This window comes from Micrasema longulum, unplaced genomic scaffold (assembly GCF_059751315.1).
Source record: "Micrasema longulum isolate JH-2025_06_02 unplaced genomic scaffold, ASM5975131v1 h1tg000691l, whole genome shotgun sequence".
In the NCBI taxonomy this organism is placed as follows: Eukaryota; Metazoa; Arthropoda; class Insecta; order Trichoptera; family Brachycentridae; genus Micrasema; species Micrasema longulum.
In genome coordinates, this window is record NW_028277887.1 from 395,028 (window position 1) to 417,994 (window position 22,967).

Here is a 22,967-nt window from a genome sequence, read left to right on the forward strand (position 1 = left end):
AATTAAACTACGATAAAAAAAACATTATTGTGTGGGGATACTGTCAACTTAGATGTAAGGAATAAACGAAATAAAAGAAGAGCATTTTGTCGAAAGAAACTGACAAAGAATATGCTTCAAATTTAACAAGATTTCTTTAATATGAAACTTTTCTAGTAAGCAAATTATTGCAGTTCGTCAGTGGTAGAAATATGTGTGTACGTGGTACACCTCAAATATAATACTTCATACACTTTAGCTTGATGCCATTTTGCACATGGATCGTCTGTTTTGGGTCATCCCATGTAAGTTGGATTCGTTCAGACGTTTCAGCTACCGTTGGAAGAGCTATTTTCAGGGTTTTGAAATACCTAGTGACCAATTTAGGCTCTAATTGGAATACAACTAAAATTACATTTTATACCTAAGAATTATTATCTTTACCAGTTGTTTTGATATATTTGTTGTTTTGTATTCTGTTGCTTTTATCTTTTTCTTCTGTACGTGTGATGTAACTGAACTCCTCCCTAACGGCTTAACCGATTTACGTGTGGTTTTCAGCGAAATGTAGATCTTTGCTGCGCGTGTTCGTAGATATTAAAATTTTCATTTTTTTTGTGTTTAATAAAAATGTTTTTGAATGTTTACAAACAACATTCGCTATTTATGGATCCAAATCAGATTCTTTCCTTACATTCCTTATAATTTCATTTCATTTATTTATTTCTGAATTTTTGGTAATACTAAAATAATATTAACTGACATTCAATACATTCTTGAAAATCGCATTTATGTATAAAGTGCACCTCTGTTGGCGAGAAGCGCAGAGTTTGACATTTGCAAAAAGAATTCTATATTTGAAAATGAATTGTTTTATGTTTTGGAATTCAACCATAACCAAGTACCTGGGTACCTACTTAAATTCAATATTTTAATATAAATAATTTTTAGTTTTGGATTTCAATCATAAACGAGTACATAGGTACCTACTTATCAATGAAAATATTTTTTCCAAGCTAATAGCAGGCAAGCCAATGTCTGTCAGATATTTTTTACGACAATGTATGTAAATTTAGGTCTAAAATCATAGAAATAAAGAGAGAAGCAGATATTTAATTAACTTTATTATTTTATACATATTTTTCATCTCTTTTCTTTTACATTAGTTATATTTAACATCAATTAAATTATTGTATTGTGTAAACATTTTTTTTGGTGTGTGCATGAGTATGCTACACTAATAAACAAAGAAATTGACAATATTTGTGTACATACTGTTTGTTTACTCAATAAAATCAAATAACACATAGTTTACCCTAAGATGGCTCCCGCAATGGTAGCCGAAACTTCGGAACGAATCCAGCCAATACGGGATCACCCAAAAAAGACGATATAAGTATATTGATAACAGTGATCGCGAGAATCTACGCACCTAAATAATGCTTTTTTTCATTTGCAAATCGGTCCTCAAATGACAATATTATTACGAAACTAAAGGTATCAATTAAAATTTGCATTCTTTTTTGGCTAAATCCATAGATATTTACGAATTTTGAAAGATTGACATTTTGACGTAATGAAAATAAAATTGAAGTACTATTTTTCGTTAGTTACAAAAATAATTAACGGCCACAGTATTTTACATTTTTTTCAATCATAATAAGATACAAAACTGCCATATCTCGGGGCGTTTTTGACATCACGGTGACGTCATTTCTATGCATCGGTGACGCAAGACATTCTCTAATATTTAAACGATACCGGGTACCTACTACATCTCAATTCAAACAACGAAAATTACTTTTGTTCGCACGAACGTTCCTATCTATATATATAAAAAGCATGTTGGTATGTTTGTCATTGATAGACTAAATAACTACAGGACCGATTTACTTGCTGTTTTCAGCAAAATGATGCGCTTTGCCACGGACATATTTATAGCTTTTAAAATCTTCAATCTGTTAAGTAGAGAAAAGTTAGGAGCGCCAATGTTTTATTCATTGTTTACTAAGGTTGCATTCAACGAGAATGCATATACAAAAAAATGGAAGGATATTGTTTTTTTCGTGTATAAAAAAAGGTTATTTTTGAATGTTTAAAAACAACAATCGCTTTTTATGGATCCCAATCGGATTCTTTCCTTAAATTCCTTATAGTTTCTACACAATTATTTCTTTTTAATAGATTTTCAATAATGATAAAATAATATCAATTGACATTTAATACATTTCTGAAGATCAGATTCTTACATAAAGTGCACCTCTGTTGGTAGAAGAACAAAGTTTGACATTTGCAAAAAAAATCTATATTTGAATATGAATTCTTTTTAGATTTGGAATTAAATCATAAACAAGTACCTATGTTTCGGATATGTATGCTTCCACATTCCATTAGTTGTATCCCAACTCAACACAGGGCTTTTAGTCTCTTAGAGTTTGGGTTACGTTACAATTTGTTGTCATTTATGTACTTTTAACGAGTAAATTTACTCTCACCGAAAGGCATGCATTTTCCAAATTATAATATTTTTTTTTTTTTTTACAGAGATCGTGAATCTACTAATAAATAGGTTGTTTGACAAACAGCAAATGTAAAAATGGATATAAATTCAGCATTCTTAGACTTCAATAGGACCAAATTACAAGTTTATTTACGCGATTTAAAGAATACGTGTTGAGAGTACTATCCTAATGTATAATTTGCAAATTATACATTAGATTTCTTATTTATGCTTTGCCGATCTGATTTCTGTATTTTTTAATTATTTTTATACATTTACAAGATAATATTTCGTATTTGAGAAGCAGAAATGACTCGTTGGTTTAGTGAATATGCGAGGCTATCGATTATCTATTACATAAAAACGCAAAACGAATTTCTTTCAGTTATGACTTTTATGCTTAGCAGGGCAGTATAGCCATTTTACGTATTTCAACAATAATGTATGGTATACGAACGATAGTTTTGAGCGGTACGAAGCGACTACAAACAGACCGTAAATTCGTTGTTCGTAGTCTTTTCGTCTTTGACCCAATGAAAAATACATTCGTAAGAAAACTCTCAAACTTCGCGTGCCAGGGCTTCCGGATAGAAGCACAATCGCAGTTACTCTCCGATCGTGAGCAAATCAATTTCCAGGCACTTTAAAAGAATTCGATTCGGCTCGGTTTCACGGAATTAAATAAAAAAATGGCGGTCAAAGATTCAGGGATTTCAGTGCTCGATTTATTAGCGATTAAATGAACCGATATTAATCCTAGAGGCGGGGAAGGCTGTGATAAACTATTTCATTCAAATGTTAACCATTTCAGACATGATCTAATAATTTATTATATAAATAAATGAGTGGTACTTAACCCTTTATAGGACAACTAAATGAGTATCCTCCAATTTTCGGTAGCATATGCATGTTTGTTAAATGCAGCCCTGGTAGAAATTCAAAATAATGATAACTGTAGGTACGATTTCGTGTCACTACTTGAAAAAATTTTTTACTGTATAAGACGCGTCTGAAACTTATTTCTTTAATTTATTTTGCGATAATTTCTCTGAGGTAAACTTTCGAAAAACACGTGTTATTCAGATAGCACAAAAGATTGTTCTCAAATACAACTATTTTGAGCGTTCAACATTGAAAATATGTACAAGAAGTCTTTTGCGTGGGTAAAAGGAGACAATAACAGATAATTTAATTAAATGCACATAATTACATAGTGAAATGTTTTCAAACGGGAAGAATTGCAGAGCCGCCATTGTTTCGCGGACGACGCGTGTATCAACACCACTGAAGTATAACAAATAGACACGTTATTGCCTTACTAACAGCATCTTGTATTTAATCAAAATTGCGCTGCCCTCAGCAATAGGAAATTTCACATTTCACGTAAACAATTTTTAATTAAGGGTCTACGAAATACTGTAGAGTAAAAAAAAATTTTTGTACTTGGTAGCATAAAAAATATTTTAAAATTTATAAGTTTAAATTCCCGAGTAAACGGTTCATTGCATTGGCCACACCCCTGATACCTCACGATTCGGTTAAATTTTGAACTTTGTGACCTTTTAAATTTAAATACAACATCACCGCGAATCTTCACGTCACAATTGTCAAGGCCAAACACGTCGAGTTTTCGTAAATGCATATTTTTTATAATTTAATTTTAAAAATGATATATGAAACATTTCTCCGCAATATCCATATTGATTTTCGTTCCATTATTGATCGTCCGATTTTTATTTTTTGAAAACAGAAAAAATTCAAAGTAGACTGAAAATTATTGTTTGTTCATAATATTGAGTGAACGTATTACAACAGAGATAAAGAACATTTTAGAGAAGGTACTTATAACCTGTCATCGGTTGATTTAAGCTAGATTGCCGGTTTACGGGAAGCCAATTTACCAATCAGTAGAACCTATCGAAGAGAACTTCTGACGTCACACGATGAGTAATTTCAAAATTCATCGTCATAATTCCCTTTCCGCACCTAATGGTGCACAAGGCACTGCATTTGTACACCAATCGCAGTGTATCGTGATAATTTTTGTAACATGAAGGTAAGATTATCAGTCTTACGCTTCAGGTACCAGTCCGGAGACTATGAAATATTGTAGTGTAAAAGCACCGTTTTTAATTAATATTTCATGTCAACTATGCCGGGAATCAAAACCGAAAACTCTTGCATGGTAGGCAAACGCGCTGACCACTACAACAACACGAGGCCGACACACAATTTCAAAATTACAAAATTTAAAAACTCGAAGCGCTGATAATACAATACATAATAATATATTAAGTTTTTTTGGCTTATTTTAAAAGTCTATTAACGAATTATCATTTAAACCACTGAACTTCCCACCGTCAATAAAAGTGTATAAAAGGTGTTTAAATAAATAAATGCTTTTCGTTTACACGAAAAGCATAAATAAATATTTATGCTTTTCGTGTAAACACTCGTGTCATTAGAAATGAAGTCATTTTAATAATCTTTATGATAAAAAATAACACACGATGAAGTCATTATAGTAAAAAGTCAAATAATTCATAAATTATGTCATCCTTTATATTTCAGTGCAATAATGTCATATGGCTATTAAATAAATAATGTTTGCAAAATATAATGCTTTTTGACAACGCCGCATCGATGCTACCGTAGAACATATAAAAACGCTTCGAAAACGTTTGTTGCAAAAGAGATATACACACCATAGATCTAGTCAAAGATTGAACAACAATGTTTGATTATGTCCAAATGCTTGCAGACTGGCTGGATTTCCTCCCTAGGGAGTTGTTCATATTTACACAGTGTGTAAAGTGGCCACTTAACCCAGCCAATGACAGGTCATAAGCCCTGTAAATGCCAAGACTTCCATATTCCCTTCTCAAAAATGTTTTCCCTCTCTGTTAAAATAAATTTGAATATGAACAACTCCCTAGGGAGGAAATCCAGCCAGTCTGCAAGCATTTGGACATAATCAAACATTGTTGAATTACTACCTGGTAAAAGAAGAAGTTAACATAATACAACAGAGATGATGAAGAACATTTGAGAGAAGGTAATATAGAAGTCTAGGCATCTACAGGGCTTATGACCTGTCAATGGCTGGTTTAAGTGGCCACTTTACACACTGTGTAACATTCACCATTCTGCCCATATTTGAACATCTATATTCCTTCAATTCTTTCATCTGTTCATGTTCGTGAAGTTAAAGAGCTGAAAAGATGCCTAGACTTCTATATTACATTCTCTTAAATGTTCTTCATCTCTGTTGTAATATGTTTATATAAACAGCTCCCCGGGGAGTTGAATCCAGTCCTTGTCTACAAAAATTTGGACAAGCTCAAAATATTGTTGAAAAGAAGAAGTGTAAAAATTGGAAAATTGTTTTCAGGCGTTGCCTAGTAGGTGATTTGGTTCAGCCGGACGAATCTCACCCACGTGATGAAGGTTTCAAGCTCTTTTACTTCACAAAAGTCAACAGATGGAAGAGTTGAGGAAATGTGGATGTTCAAACGTGGGCAGAATGATGAATGTTACACAGTGTGTAAAGTGGCCACTAAAACCAGCCAATGACAGGTCATAAGCCCTGTAAATGCCTAGACTTCCATATTCCCTTCTCAAAAATGTTTTCCCTCTCTGTTGAAATAAATTTAAAGATTGAACAGTTTACTTGAAATCCCTTCTTGTAAATCAAGATTCTGATCTGACCCTTAACTTAGTGCCCTTTTCAAATAATTAAAATTAGTTATCAGTTTAAGCAGGTGCTATTATAAATTGGTTATCGATTCAAGACGCTAATGCTAATAATATCATTGTCTTCTCTCTGTCCAGAAAGGTATTTGTGAATGGCGATGGACAGCAATGGAGGGGGCGACAAATCGATACAAGTAACGATAGTACCAGTACTATACTGTAGTTACAAATGTCCCACGGCACTTGGAATGGACAGGGTGGTTAAAATAACACTGACGGATAATTAAGAGGATACGCGGCGGTTGAGTGGTGTTATGAATGGATATTAGAGTACAGTTTTTCTTTCTCACTCTCACAATCTGACACGAGTTTTCACTCTATTAGAGAGGTAGATACATTATTAATTAAAACCTAGATTTTCTTTCAATAAATAAAAACAATGAAAAAATACTTTAAACACACCATGTAATCAAGTCAAGTCAAGACGCACCAGAAATGTTTTTATGAAAAGTGGCATTCCTTTAACCTACTTCGAGCTGAAGTTTTCACACAAACCCAACTACTAACTGCTGGTGATATTGGTGATGCAATCGCGACATCTTGCAATATAAACTAGATATTTGCTTATAAGTGAACTTAATTTTTTAATGAATGTCTTTTTTATAAACAAAAAATAATGTAAACAAAAAATACCATACTGCGATGTTTCGATATATCGTCGCTTTAGGTCGTTTTTGTCAAACGGACCATTTTTTATGAAATTGAGTTAAGTGTAAAGTAGCTCAATCACAAATAACTATCGACGTGCTAATAAGCGACGAGATAACAATTTCTCGCCATGGTTATTTATCGTACTCGCGATCACAGTGCAACATCCGTAAACACCTAATATCACATGTCAAAAAAATACGTTTCGCGACGTATAATCCTGCTGCGCAATCACATATTTGAATTTCAAAAGTGTAAATATGGAAAATATTCCAAAACTGCTATTTTAATTAATTAATTTATTTATTATCATGCTATTCATTGCATTTAGCCGGCGGTTGGCAAGCCAAATGTCAAGAAAAGCAGTCGCCGTAGTAATTATTATTTAATTTTCACTTTTTTGTATTAGATACTCTTAACTATTTTGCAAATGCAATATATTGCATTATTTTTTATAGTAAACGTCGATTTTTCGCCAATGAACTGTATTTATTAACGAGGAAAACCAAAAACAGACCGACACGAGCGTTGACTTAGAGATTACACACGCGTTGACTTATGACTGCGATAACTTAAGCATGTTCATTATTATGATGTAATAACTTATATTTACATAATAGTTATTAATTTTAAAAATACTTGGTACACTTTCACTTATTTATTTTGACCAATTAGCGCTTTCACCCTCTAATGGGCATCTTCAGACTGGAAAATAAATAAGTGGAAGTGTACCAAATATTATTAAGAATTCCATCAAGAATTGTCAATAAAGAACCTAAATGAAAAAATGTTCATTATTGTTCATTGTGATCGCTCAAATGCTTAGCATATTTTTAAGCACATCGATAGTTATTTGTGATTGAGTTACAGGAGTTCTGAGATAGCTTTTATTTATAAAATTTAAGATTTTTTTTTAAAAATTGTTTAAGTGTTTTTTAACGAATTTAATCTTAAGTTGTGGTCATTATTTATGCGTATTTCGTAAAAAAAAACTTAAAAGCTCTACTTCTGCAGATTTGTGATTTGGTCAGTTAGACAAAAACATTTGAAGCGACGATACATCTCCGCTAAATAATTATATCAGCCACTGAACTGAGCGGCTAAGCTTTACGCTGAATGAACGTTTAACGAAAGGGTTGAACATCGCTTAGCCTTTTGAATTTTAATTAAACAATAATTAGTTTAAAAAATATATTTATCATTTTACGTGAAGTAAGATCATATTATGAATAAGTTGGGTTAAATTTAATATATTTAAAAAGATTATTTCCAACTGAACTTAATCCTAAATTTAAGTTAATAATAAATCCAACAATGTTTTGAGTATGTCCAAATGTTTACAGACAGGCTGAATTTCCCCCAAAGGAGGTCTAAAATATAAAGGAGGTAAAATATAAAGGAGGTAAAATATAAAGGAGGTAATAAAGGAGGTCTCCAAATTTAGATCTAAATAACTCCCTTAGGAGTTGCAACAGAGAGGGAAAACATTTTTGAGAAGGGAATATGAACGTCTAGGCATTTACAGGGCTTATGACTTGTCATAGGCTGGTTTAAGTGGCCACTTTACACACACACTTTTAATGTGGATGTTTGAACATAGGCAAAAAGTGAATAGTAAATAGTTTGTGTTAAGTGGCCACGTAAGCCAGCCAATTACAAGTCATAAGCCCCGTTAATGCGTAGATTTCTGTATTTTATATTTTTTTAATTTCTGTTTCGTTTTGTAATATGTTAAAATAAATAAATGAAAATTATTATGAAGAATTTCAATTCGAAATGAGATACCTGGAAATTTCTTACAAAGGTACAATTATTTATAAAAAAAGTGTAAATACATATAAAAGCCCGAGGAATCAAAATATGTTTGTGTTATTGAAAAGCAGACAATTCATGCACAAAATCCACACTAAAAATACACTCAAACAATGTGCACCACAAAGGTTACATAACAAATGCGCTTATTCAATTTACAGAAATTAAGTCTACGCAAATACAACGCTCAAATTAATTATGTTCAGACTTAAAGTCTAAGAGAAAACAACAATTGAGTTATGTTCAAACCTCAAACTTATGCGTTATCACCACTCAAATCATGCACGGACTTCAAGCCTATGCGCAAAAAAACACTCAAGTTATGTTCAGACCTCAAACTTATGCGGAATCAGCACTCAAATCGTGCACAGACTTAAAGCCTATGCTCAAACAGCACTCAAGTTATGCACAGACTTCGAGCCTATGCGAAAGCCACACTCAAACCATGCAAACACCATTCAAAATACCTTTTACACAGACCTGACTGTTCGATAAAGAATCCCCAGCAAGTAGTACCTTTGAACTTGGTCAAGTTCTCCTCGTAGACCTGGTCGTGGGGTCCGCTGGTGCCGTTGTCGTGGCCGTTACCGTTGGGGGTCATGTGCACCGGCCTCTGGTAGTACTGCGTGCCGCCGTTCACGGCAGCGCCGTCCCGGAGCGCCTCCTGGGGTCGAACCCCAGACGGTCCTTGTAGTACGCCTGCGTGGACATCTCGCACCACTGGTCGCCACCGTCGACTTCCGAGCACTTCGTACAAACGCGATATCACAAAACACGGGAATTATTTCGAGCTTCGATTTCGTTATTATGGCAATTTATTATCACTAAATTTCTTTACGTTTACGTAATTGTTCTCGGATCCGCCAAAATCCAAGTTTCAATTGTCGTATATGATGGTCCAATTACCGCGATGGCTTCTCGCTGATTCTCCTCAGCGTGAGTCACTGTGACACACTTTGCAGTACACTCTTTCAGATTACCAGTCTTGTCTTATCCAGCAAGGACGTTGTGCATGTGCGATCATGTTTTATTCATCGGAAAATTAACAGAATCGATTCCACGGCACACATATATCTCAGATGCGAGGTTAAAAACAATATATTTGATTAAATACAATATTAAGGTAAAATGGTTACTTTTATGGCAACTTTGTTATATTATTAATATAATTATTGACTTACATATAAATAATTTAATTGAGCCAAACGGATACAATTTCAATATCAAAAAGGAATGTTTAGTTACTTCGCTGTTAATTGATTATTATTCGTTGTTTTAATTCGATTTCCCGTGTGTATTACTTAAAATAGGTTCGCTTCGTGCTTCGGCGAAGCTGGGCCCCTGTTGTACAGTTTTCGGTGGAATTTGCAACGGTTAGGGGTCCACTCGCTACCCTTGTCGGAGTCACTCGTCTTCACTGTCAGTACAATTTTCACTTTTAAAAATCACATGACACTTTCAGCAACGACCTACAAAAACGGGGAGAAAAAACCATAATGAACGAAAGTGATCATTCTTCTAACGGTCATTTTTGTTCATCATGAAACTCTTTTGTCGTAATAACCGTGTAAAAATGATTATGCGCACGTTTTAGGACTTGATGACTCGACTTTGTATGTTGTATTGGCGAAAAATGCGGAGATAAACAACCGAGAAAAATAAATAAAAAATTCTGACGATTTAAGGTCAAATACACGAAACCAATATGGTGTTTTAATGAAAACTACAGGTTTATCAATAATACATAATGCGCATAACTTAATTGGCGAGGTTAACTGAAAAAAATAATTTATTACAACCGGCACTAAAACATTAAGTTAAAGAACCTTTTAATTCACTATTTTCAATACGAACATTGCATCTGAAGAGAACTGCTACAATAGTTTTGGTAATTTCTAATTCATTCACGGTCTGTAGTTAGCGGGGCGTTTCGAAGAATATGAAAAATTAAACAGCTATACTTAAGAATGGAATCAAATTCATTTTTAATTGTTTTTAATTTGGTTGAACGATTTCGCAATAATCTGCATACAGCAGACGAGCTGACAAGAAAAAGACCGACGTTGCAATTTGCGTAGTAATAAATAAGTCGTATATTTTTAAAACAACACACGGCGCAAAAAATATAAATAACTAGAATATGAAAATACGAAGTATGACAATGCGATTAGAACAATTTGAACGGCATTGTCCAAAGTCTGAGTTGTAAAGATAGAGCCGTAGAAATTATGTAGATCAAAACTATTTGGGTTACATCCATTGATCAAACAAGAGGTAACATTAAGTGAAACAATGTTATCTGTATGACAACAAGCGATAAGTAACCTCAAAAATGGTTTAAATTGAAAGTTTTTGCGTTAGTAAAAATGCGACCGAACACAACACACAATTTTAAAATGAAAAATAAAAACTTTAATTTCGTATAAAAAAAATGTGTTTATTTTTTAAAGCAAATAATTAAGGGATAGCTTTTGGGTATCCTCGCTAAAGATGACGGACGAAATTTTTTTTTTTAAAGATTTAAAAAAAAAAAATATTCAGCAGTTCAATGAAAATCAATAGAAATTACTCGATTCGATTTTAATTTTTAAAATGAATATATTTATGTGAAGATCACGATGATTTTATTATTCTTAGATGATGCGGCGTTTAGGTTATTCACTCACAATATTAAATTTCAAAACACTCGAAACAAGGCATGCGAAGGTAATTATGAAGTATCGCGTTTGACAGTGCGAGATAGACGCCAGCACAAGCGGCACAGACGACCGCACCACACGCCGTTCAAAAGGCGACTGAACGTCAGGAACTAGCCGTCCATTTAGCAGGCGAGACGAGCCGAGAAAACCGATTTGGCACACGGACTCGATACTTCGAAAGAGACCGGCGAATCAATCGAATCGCCAATTCAACGAGTATAAAAAGAGATATCTTTCGCGATGTGAGCAGTTGCTGATTAGATAATTAGTTGACAAAGGATAGGGCGGTGGGTAAGTTGTCAGGTTGTCACAGATGGTGGGCGGATGCTGGGACTGAGGCGAGGAACCAGAATTACAAGACAGACAATGGAAATCACAAAGCCTTACAGATTTTCACATGGAGTTTCATCTTTTCAGATCAAAATTTGCGGTATCTATTTCAGAACCCTTCATTAAATCGGTTCGTAAGATTCGTCGATTTATTCAGATCTAAATTTGGTGCAACAGAGAGGGAAAACAATTTTGAGAAGGGAAAATGGATGTCTATTTACAGGGCTTATGAGCTGCCATTGGCTGGTTAAGGTGGCCACTTTACACACTGTGTAACGTTCCCCATTCTGCCCATGTTTAAACATACACATGTCCTAAACTCTTTCGTCTGTAGACTTTTGTGAAACTAAGGAACTTAAACCTTCGAAAATTGCAAAATTGTTTTCAGGCGTTGCCTAGTAGGTGAATTGGTTCAGCCGGATGAAATTCACCCACATGATAAAGGTTTCAGCTCCTTTACATCACAAAAGTCAACAGATGGAAGAGTTGAGGAAATGTGGATGTTTAAACGTGGACAGTGTAGTAAATGTAACACAGAGTGTAAGCCCTGTAAATGCTTGGACATTCATATTCCTTTTTCAAAAATGTTTTCTATCTCTGTTGCAACAAATTCGGTTCCAATATTTTTAAGAATAAATAGAGAAATTGCAATAAAAAGATACATCAAAATTTATACTGAGTGTTCTTTAAAACCTGTCACATCCGAAACCACGATGATCAGTATGGGCAAGAAGACATATAAGCATATTTAAAACAATATTTAGAACGCAGAATTAAAAAAAAAAAATGCTGCTTACTTCTGCAAGGGAAAATCGAGGGGGGGGCGTGGCCATGTGGTTGACGGTGTATCAGACTCCCCCTCCCCTCTCCTCGCTTCTCACTTGCAGAAGTAAGCAACCATTTGTTTTTTTTAATATTTGATTTTTGTAAATTTTATTCGTTCTAAAAATTTATTTTAATGTGCCAATATGTCTTCTTGGTCATACTGATCATCGTGGTTTCGGATGTGACAGGGTGTAAAGAACACCTGTATATATTTAAAGTGTTTTCGGCACAGGTTACCCCCCAGTGAGGACACATTATTCCTATTGTTTAATATTTATTTAATGCAAAAAAATAAATAAACAAAAAATTGAGACCATGTTTTTAAACAAAATGAAATATTTTGCTAATTAAACTTATTCAATAAGTTCGAAGGTTTTGTTTTCGTGCAATTTTGATGCGCAAGGAATATTGTAATTTGATCATCCTCATCATTTGCATATCTGCACCCAGAGGTGCATGGCATTGGTAGCGTACCTTGGTGATTTTTGTTACATGGAAGGTAAGGTAATCGGTTTCACGCTCTAGGTGCTGCTCCAGGAACAATGTGTTATTAAAAAGGCGGTTCCACGCCGCAACATTTCATGTTCGTAGACTGGCTCCTGAAGCGTAAGGCTGATCACCTTACCTCCATGTAACAGATTATCGATGTACGCTGTATTAATTGTGCCAACGCAGTGCAGTAAAGCTAGGGTTTCCTAGGACAGCGGTGCCCGTAGTTTAACGGCCGTAGTGAACGGTGATGCAGTGGACAGTCGTCGTAACGGTGACTAGAGTGTGGTTTCCTAGGAAAACGGTATTATCAACACCATTTAACACCGTTTACCTCGGAAACCACTCTCTAGTCGACGTTACGACGGCTGTCCACTGCATCACCGTTCACTACGGCCGTTAAAATACGGGCACCGCTGTCCTAGGAAACCCTAGCTTAAGCTATAAAAAAATATCATTTCATTGTACCTTCATAGTAGGTACATAGTAATATAATGTAAGTTACATATATTATAAATTGCTATTTTTTTTGTGGTTCTGTGTGATACAACAATTCTCATCTATGAAATTAACTCAAACGACATAATTTCGTGATATATTATATTGTGTAGCTATATTATCCATTAATTTAACACATAACTTGTATTAAAGTTTATAATTCAGTCAGTATGAGGTATTCTCATAACGATTGAAATGTCGATTGGCCGATTTGTTCTAGAAATGAATAACGCCAAAAACGGCCGCGTCGAGCGCCACGTGTGTTGCGAGTCATATGTCAAAAATATAATCTCAAGGAAAAATAGTCCTTAAGGAAAAAAATATTGAAATACTGTTTTCCAAATCGAGAATCTTCAAAGAATTTGTGTAATCTGCAAGTTAACTCTAGGAGAATAATCTCGCTACTGGGTTTAATATGTTCAAAATATAGTACACTTATTTGTATGAAGATATAAGCTGGAGTAATCGGCTAGTTCATTGGATCATTGCTGGCGCTGGGCGCGCTTTATTAATATTTATATTTGGAGAAACATACGAATGCTGGCAATGATTTATAAGAAATAGTAATTATTTGTTTGTTTTTCTTTAAATAAAGTCACCGAAAAAAAAATATGGATAGTCAAATATAATGGCAAGCTGCGCATAATCGCTTCTATACACGATTCGCCCCTGCTAAACGGTTAGAAATTTTGGATTTGGTTATAACTCTTGTTGAAAACATTCAAACTTTTTGCAGTCGCTAGTGCTATCGTAGCTTCATAATAAATTCCGATGTGCTATTGCTAATGATTCCACAACTAGCCCACATGCGCAAGCGTCAGCAATCACGGAACAGACTCAGGTATCGGCCGTGTGATTAGTCGTGTCAGAAGTGCTAATTTATCGTCCGCGGGAGTGCTGGGCCGCGCGGGCGGGCAGTTAGGAGCCCACACTGCTCTGCGACCGGAGGAAGTGGGCACAGTGGAATTATTCTCTTTCTCTTAGAGTTGTGGAATACCAGGGCTGATGCAATCGTCCAAAGCCTATCGTTTGAAGGTACGGAGAAAATAATCTGGCGTAATGAAGTCCCAGACAGCACGCATCGTGTTTAAAGATGCTCCAGCAATGAGGATGTTCAGTGATTTTTTGTTTTTTAATATTAGACGTTTAAACTAAGCCAATTTTTTTTTCAATTTTCACGTATCGTTTTATCAGAGCTATGATATTTTAAAGTTTTGTATTTCTGAAATAACTCCTCGTGTGACGTCAGAGGTTCTTCCGCTTATTCTCGATCACTATGTCTACTGGTTCGTTGACGGCAAGCAAACAGAAGTCTTTCATTACTCTCCTATCATTGGTTGATTCATTTGAACTGGTGACGTCGTTTATTAAAATATTTTTTCTTATATTTTCAAGAAACTGCCGTATAATTTAATGCTTTAATTTTTACCGCGCGTAATTTTTTTTTTTTGTATCTAATTCAAGTCTACTACTTTCACTGCGAGTTTGGAAATTATATGGAGGTACTTTGTTGGATTTTGTCATACATCTTCATGAACATACTTCAAAACTTTCGTTTTCACTTTCAAACATTATTATTATTTTTTTTTTTTAGAAAAATATTTAGATGCTAAAAGAGAACAAGTGATTTAAAAAAAAATTAAATTTAAAAACTACATACAAAATGATATTTTTAATACACTTTTATATAATTTTAAGACAGTTTTTATCGATTTGCTCAAACTTTGAGAGTTCGGACTTGTGCCCCTTTAACATGGATCGATTCATGAGATGTAATTAACTAAGATTTTATAAACAATGTTTATAGGTTTATGTAAGTATTCGAATACAGAGAAAAAATCGAATGAATGAGCAAAACCAGTTTTAAATTACCCTTCTTAGGATAATGACACATGTTTTTTTCTTGGAATTATTCAATTTTTTAATGTTAAAGACCGTCCAGGACAGATAAGTTGGTCGCATTGTCCATTAAAAGGAATTAGTGGCTCATGATTGGATAAATCATCATGCATATCACGGCCTTAAATAGATCAAGATCAAGACTGATTGCTGCAAGAGTCAATTGTCAGTTAGCTAGATTAATTTCAATTAAAGAAAACAAAAAAGAATCAATCGACAATCGGAAAAACCTGTGTAATTATTAGCAGTGCGATTCTAAACGCTCTCCATGGAGCATAGAAAACGTTGCTAACACTTGCTTTGCACTTGCGATGCTTTCTCTACCCCCAGAGAACGCCCAGAAATCACATCGTTTCTCGTCATCTATGGTAAAAAAAAACCTCGCTCTATTATAATGATGAAGATCGGAGAAAAAATCAATTAATAGCCACACATCTCATTAATTCAAAAATTGGTAAGCGTAAACGATATTTTATTTACTATCATATAATTTAAATTATTAAATACCAAAAACACGTACACGTGCCACATATTGAGTTCTCTAAAACGAAAGACATTTTCAGATGTGAACAAGTTTGGATTTTGTCTCAGGGAAGAGACCATTGCAGGAGACTGCTGCGAGACATATAGATTTGTATATAATACTTTAAGCGTCTTATTATATGCTAACAACATCGATGTCTTTAACGTGAGTCTTGTAAATTTTAAATATCAATGTATATGTTCCATGTCAAATAGAACTTAATATTCTGTTCATATTGTATTTTATAATATTATGTACCTAGCTGCTTTAAACCTTTAACTGCATTTCTTTAGCTTATTTAAAAATAATAAAAAAAACATTATTGTTATTTTATTTTTTTTAAAACCAACTAAACTGCGAAACACAGTTCTATATTTTATTACTTTATATTGTTTTTTTTTCAAATTTGTGTTTATACACTCATCTTTTTATTTTTAAGAGAAAAAATATGAATAAATAAATAAATATCACATATGTAACATTCTAAAACGAGACAAGAACAATCGAGACTAATGAATCAGGGATTGAAATTATACAATTTATAACAAATTATACAATCTACCAGACAAAACTAAACAAAACACTCAGACAAACTTATCAAAAGATGTAAAATTTATTATTATCAACAACAGAGTAAACTGAATGAGATAATCCGTAATGGTTAAAAAATTTAAAAAATAAATTTTCAAATAATTTTTTATCTATGATTATGGCATATTTTGTCTCCTTACGAAACGTTAATTATCACTTTGCTTTTGTGTTTTCAGGTTACGCATTGTAATTTCAAACAATGCTAATTTTGAATATTACAAGTAAATTCTTTGAATGTGGGATCCGATTGTACTGATTATTACAACTGGGGCCATGGATTTATTTGGCTTACTGAAATAACAAATAAAAACGTTACCAAATCACGAAACATGTCGCAAAAGCCACGGCGCCACACACGAACAACTGTAGCATCACAATTATTATGCAGACATTTGGCTGTTCGCAGTCTGAGCAGCGTGTCACGTGCAGTCTGATATTAGCGACCTCCACCTTTCCCAGCCCGTACCTGGGGCAATTCATTCAGCGGTTTGTCATATCGCCACTCCGATCTGTTACCCCATTGTCGAGTAGCGAGTAGCGAGTAGCGCTGCCACGTCGTGATGGGCGCTAGATTAAGGTGGAATGCGTGCTACCCGCCAGGACGTGCGTCGGACTATAAAAACCAAAAGCGGATTCATGAAACCAGACCGCGTACAGTCGATAGTCGAAGGAAAATAATCAACAAATAAATGCTGCAACTCCGCACGAATAATAAGTATCTTAAACATGATAATAATACTCGTATAAATATGATACCAAACGTAGCAAGGACAAAAATTGGGATGAAAGGATCGTTTGACACTATGAAAGAAAAATAAATTCAAAGTTTCTGCAATATTGTTTCTTTTTTAAAGAAGTATTTGCGTTCGTATGATTTGCGTCAGTATTTAAATTTTAGGTCCATTTACGAGTTGTAAATAACTCACTATAAGAAAACGGGAATTTAGTTCGAGTAGAGTGGAGTGTGAACCTTTTTTATTTGAAAATTTATTTATAAACCCTTACGGATTATAACATTCATTTTACATAAAATAATACATACATTTTTCATTTATACTCTGTTGTTTAAAATAATATTTTTTACATCTTTTGTAAAGTTTGTCTGAGTCTTTTGTTTAGTTTTGTCTGGTAGTTTATTGTATAATTTCAGTCCCTGGTTCATTAGTCTTGATTGTCCTTGTCTTGTTTTAAAAAGTTGTTTATGGTATTTGTCTGATATTCTCGTATTATGTCCATGTTGACTACAATTTTTTATTAGTTTTAGTTCTTCGTCTACAATTACATTAGTGGCTAATTTATGGATAAATTTTAATGATTCTAGTTGAAAGAGTTCAGTTATATTTAATTGCTTAGTTTGTTTAAAAAGTTCTCTAGTTGCAGTTAAATAGGGAAGGTCATATACTAACTTTAATATTTTATTTTGTTGTCTTTGTAGTCTGTTTATGTCATTTTGATATCCTGCTCCCCATAATAGTTGCGTATAACATATTTTAGTTTTTACATAGGCTTCATACATTAGAATTTTTTCCGTTTTTGGAACAAAGTTTTTGATTTTTAAAAAAAGACTCGATAATGTCGCCACTTTGCTAATTAAATTGTTGATATGAATTGTCCATGTTAATTGTCTGTCTATTGTTAGTCCTAAGTATTTAACATGTTCAATTTCAGTAAGTCGTTCATTATTTATGTAAGCATCTACTTTATGACATTTTTTTCTAGTTTCAAAATGGATAATATTGCATTTTTTTTCATTAAGTGTAAGTAAGTTTGTGTTTGTCCATTTAGTCAACATAGTTAGGTCTTGGACCTTTGATCCGTGAGTCCGCAACACTAGCCGCGGAACCACAACCCGATCGATATTTTCAAAATCACTTGGACATACATTTATTCTTTCATAAATCTTTAAGTCTCTGATAGGGAGAAAACGGGATAGTCATATTTGATCAAGAATTAAGAATGATAAATAATTATTGACGGCGATAATCTTATGCACACAGTTTCGGCAGGAACGGAAGAGGAGACACATCACGCAGAACGACCCCGACCGAGAGTAGATACATTGATCAAAAGAAGATCTAAACTAAACATTATACAGTAAGTTTGAAAGAGCCGCTAAGGACCAAGATGAACGAGGAAAAGATGCAGCAGGTGTTTGTTGCAAATCAATCAACAGTGTGGGTAGCAAAATTTTAATGACCTAATGGTGGTTTTTAAGTTCCCGACAACCTTAAATACAGCGTCTTAACCTTTACTAAGCAGAGTGAATCTATAAGTGAATATGCCTGTTGAAAATAAACATTGGAGCTAAAAATATTCACCAGGCTGATAAATCGTAAAAGGTTGCATTTTGCATGTTAAAGTAACATTATTTTCGAAAACAAGACATCTCTGATTTTCGATTCGCTCCGCGGACCTTTAGCGCCAGATGTTTCTAGAAAGTGCGATCGTCGAATGTTGCGCGAGGGCATATTGCGTGTCGTGGGCGCCCCCGCATAAATGCCAGATTATCATTGTCACTTCAATTTCGGCACTCGTGTTGTCTTGGCTTTTTACGATACGCCGGTCGGTAGGTGGATGCGTGAATCTGTGACCTCACCGGAGCTATGTACGGGCATACCGAGAGTGAAGCGCGGACGAAGAAATGAAATATAGGGCATATAACATGAACTGCGAGGATTGTCAACAAAAATAAAGAGTCCTTGCATAATGCATGGTGTTAAGAGTACTCGCATAAATTTTAGAGGACCTCGACTCACACATGTTTATAATACGTTCTATGATAACTAAATTGTTGTGCTTTCACATCAATTTGATGAATAAGTGCAGACTATGGAGAAATTGATAAAAAACGATTTAACACAAAAGTCTCGAATATTTCACCTGCTCATAAATTTAAAAAAATTAAGACGTAAAATAAAAAAAATGTATACTAGAATAAAAGCGTACTATATAATGACGATAATTTCAATTAGAATTTTTGCATTCGAAAGTGAAAAGGGGGAGCTGGGCCGGTCTTATAGCCAGAGCCGACAAATCTATATGGACTAAAAAAGTTCTGGAATGGCGCTTCAGAAAAGGCAGAAGAAATGTCGACAGCAAGGTGGTCTGATGACATAAGACGGGTTGCAGGATGCGAATCGCTCAAGATAAGGAGATGTGTAGACCTAAGGGGGAGGCCTGCGTTTTTTATTGGACACGAGAGGGCTGATGATAATGATGATGATGAGGGTGTCAAATAAGTCGCTAATCCCTAAGTTAAAAAAAAAATTAATAAAAAGAAATATTTGCGTTCTTATGATTTACCCAAATATTTAATTTTGAGGGCCATTCTCAACGAGTTGTAAATAACTCACTGATCTGAAAATGGAATCCAGTTGGGGTAGAGTGGGATTCGAACGACGGACGTTTGGTCCGTGAGTCCGAGACACTAGCCACGGGACCACAACCCGAATTGATCAGCAATGAAGCAACCAGCGCACTAGGGGCAAAAGGAGTGATATATCTACAACACCAGTCTTAGCTGTTAGCCACAACAGTCACTCTTATTGACCATCGATTTTGCTATCTTTCTAACCATAAATTATCTTAAGGAATGCTTCTTTGTTTAGTTTCTTTTACTGTTAACTTTTTAAGCCGATGTATATTTACAATTGCGAAACTTATAACTTTGCACTATGTATGTAATCTTAAATTTTTTGGTATATTTAAAAAAAAATTTAGTTGCTAGAATTTTATCCGTCCATGCGCTTTGTAGCTGCAAGATGTTTGGTAATATTAGCTTTGATATAATGTAAATTAACTAACTAAATAACATAAATAACTCTATCTTCATTGGAGAAACATAGAACTGAGATGGACATTATATGCATTTTCAAAATACTTAATGCTATAAGTAATGTCCCATCTTTGTTGCAATCCATTTCTTTTCGCGTTCCCAACCGTGTCATCAGAAGTCAACATTTGCTATTTATTCAATCTAAGAGTAACTTTTATTTTTATGCTTCAATGTCCAGAATGTGTAGATTAGTCAACTCGTCACATAACTTGGAATTTTTTAGAATAGATCTTCCGGCTTTTCGTAGATCTCTTCGCCACTTAAACAGTGTGAATGAAGATGGATTGTGTTAATCGTGTTTTTGGATATATTGTATACCATTATTTTATTGCCCTTGTTTGTCTTTGCTACATGTTAAATGTTCTTTTTGTTCAGTTTCTTGCATTTATGTTTCTTCGTATAGCTGTTGTAATTGGCTTAGGCCGTATCCATACAAAAATAAATAAAAAAAACTTCTCACTAACACTCTTCTAACATAAACTTCAACTTTAAAAAATAAAGTCTTGATTTCTATCTGTCCATACGGATATGTCACTATCTAGAATTTATCTGTAATTTTATTAAAAACACGCAGTCACTTTATTTGTAAAATGATTACTGGGACTATATTTCTAATCGTCCATGCGCTCTGTATAATACTAAAATTGGATATAATTGGAGATGGGGAAGTAAATCTCATCCGCCTATGTATTCTGTGCTGCAAGACGTTTTGGGATGTTTATTGTACAGCGCCCCTGAGATGATTTTCACGAAAATGGCTCTATGGAAGTTATCCAGAATAATAAAAATAATGATTTATTACGCGCTGGTTGCATAGTCCGTAGAAAACATTTGTGAGCAAACATACATAAGCTTTTCTAGGATACTTGTAATTAAAACAATAAATAAAACAATTAGATACATGGTAGATAATCTTAATACATGGAACAAAGCAGTTAGGATACTGTAGGAGTTGACCTAGAATACCATGTTCAATGCGAATCTGAATCTATACAATTATTCAATTATGGGGAATAATTAAGAAATATTTATTAGTTTTGACATATAAGGACTTCCCTCAGATGATATTATCTGAACAATAATGAATAAATAATATAAATTACATACTTCAGTCGAACCTGTATGAGTATATAAGAGACCTGGACATAAGAGAAACCTATTTGAAAGAGTGCTGGCTTAAGGTCCCGTCATTTTACTTCCGAAAACCCTCTGTAAAAGAGACCGGAAAAAAACTCTGTATTAGGGAGTCGTTCCATCTGAACTGACCTCTATATGAGAGGGCCGAAACCGAGACCTCTAAAAGAGAGCGTTTGGTTTACAGATGTAGCCGCAGCGTCACTGCTTGTGCACGTGTTGACAAGTTCTGACAGGTTGTTATGTACATGCACCTGAATTAGTATATGCTTCGTAAGTCATTTTAAAATATGTAAAATTTATAGAGCCTCAGTACAATTTGAATGATATATGTATGTGTATCTATTTATGTACCTCTTTATCTGATACATACGTGAGTCATGTAAAAAAAAAAATTGTACCGCCTGTACATATAAACATAGTAGTTAATACATAATAGGAAAAGGAAGCCTGGTTATGTTTGTAGGCCTCTGTACAAGAAAACATAGATATAAGAGAGACCTCCTTATAATAGAAAAATGTCCCGGTCCCACGGGCATATTTATAATTAGAAAATTATTGTAAAGAAAAGTAGATGAACACAATGGTATATAGTAGACTTTGTGGCAGTGGAAGCGGGAGAGAGGTGTTTATAATTGAATTTGATTCAGTGATCGTTTGAAAGAAGACAACTTGTTATCAAATAAATCAAGACTGGTATGCTTGTTGGCAGACCTAAGAATTCTGTGCATAGGGGAATGAAAACCATAGTTAGTTCTATGGTTATCAGTATGAAAAAGTAAGTTTTGTCTGAAGTTTCTAGCTGGTATATTTAATTTTATTGAGCGAATATTTGTTACGAATTAAATGATCTACGCATTGTGGACATCGGGGGCATAAAACAACAGTTGCTCTTAGAAGATTATTTGATAAATAGCAGGTTTTGACTTCTGGTGATACGGTCGGGAACATAAAAATAAATTGATTGCAACAGAGATGGGACATGACTTGTAGCATACTCAAAAAATGTTAAGTTTTACTGTGTCTAAATAAATGTATGCATTGTTTTTTTTTTATATATTTTTTTTATATGGGAGTTGCTTTATTATTTACCTTGCTTAAAATATACAAGGTTTATATTTCAAAAAGTGGATTTTTCTGCAATTAAATATCTTAAAATTTATCTAAACTATTAGGATCAGGAGGGATATATTAATGTGGGCTAATCAGGAACTTCTCAGCATTTGCTCACGTGGAGAGGAAACCACTTAAAACTCTTCAGGAGAAGCCGGCCTGTTGGCAGTAGTCAACAGGCCTTCCGTTCCACTAGAGGAGTGTTCGGCATTTTGTTCCCTACTTTGGTTTATTTGACCAATTTCCTGCGCTATATTTATCATGTATGATACTACCTGTATGCATTGTATTGCTTGCATAGGTCCCACAACGCGTTTTTGTATCTCACGGAAAAGCAAT

General features: G+C 34.1%; 1 protein-coding gene across 2 annotated transcripts in view; it reads right to left on the reverse strand.

Moving 5' to 3' along the window:
* The window catches only part of shot (dystonin-like protein short stop), a 495,344-nt gene that overhangs the window by 385,941 nt on the left and 86,436 nt on the right, over positions 1-22,967 (reverse strand). Inside the window, exons 1-2 of one of the 2 annotated variants that reach the window (XM_088229645.1) lie at positions 11,359-11,489; positions 9,209-10,161 (exon numbers count right to left, since the gene is read on the reverse strand). In XM_088229645.1, coding sequence (XP_088085771.1) covers positions 9,209-9,293 — 85 coding nt within the window. In that variant the 5' untranslated portion in view covers positions 9,294-10,161; positions 11,359-11,489. Of the gene's footprint in view, positions 1-9,208; positions 10,162-11,358; positions 11,490-22,967 lie in introns of those variants that run through there. The other variant, XM_088229644.1, reaches the window with a different exon arrangement.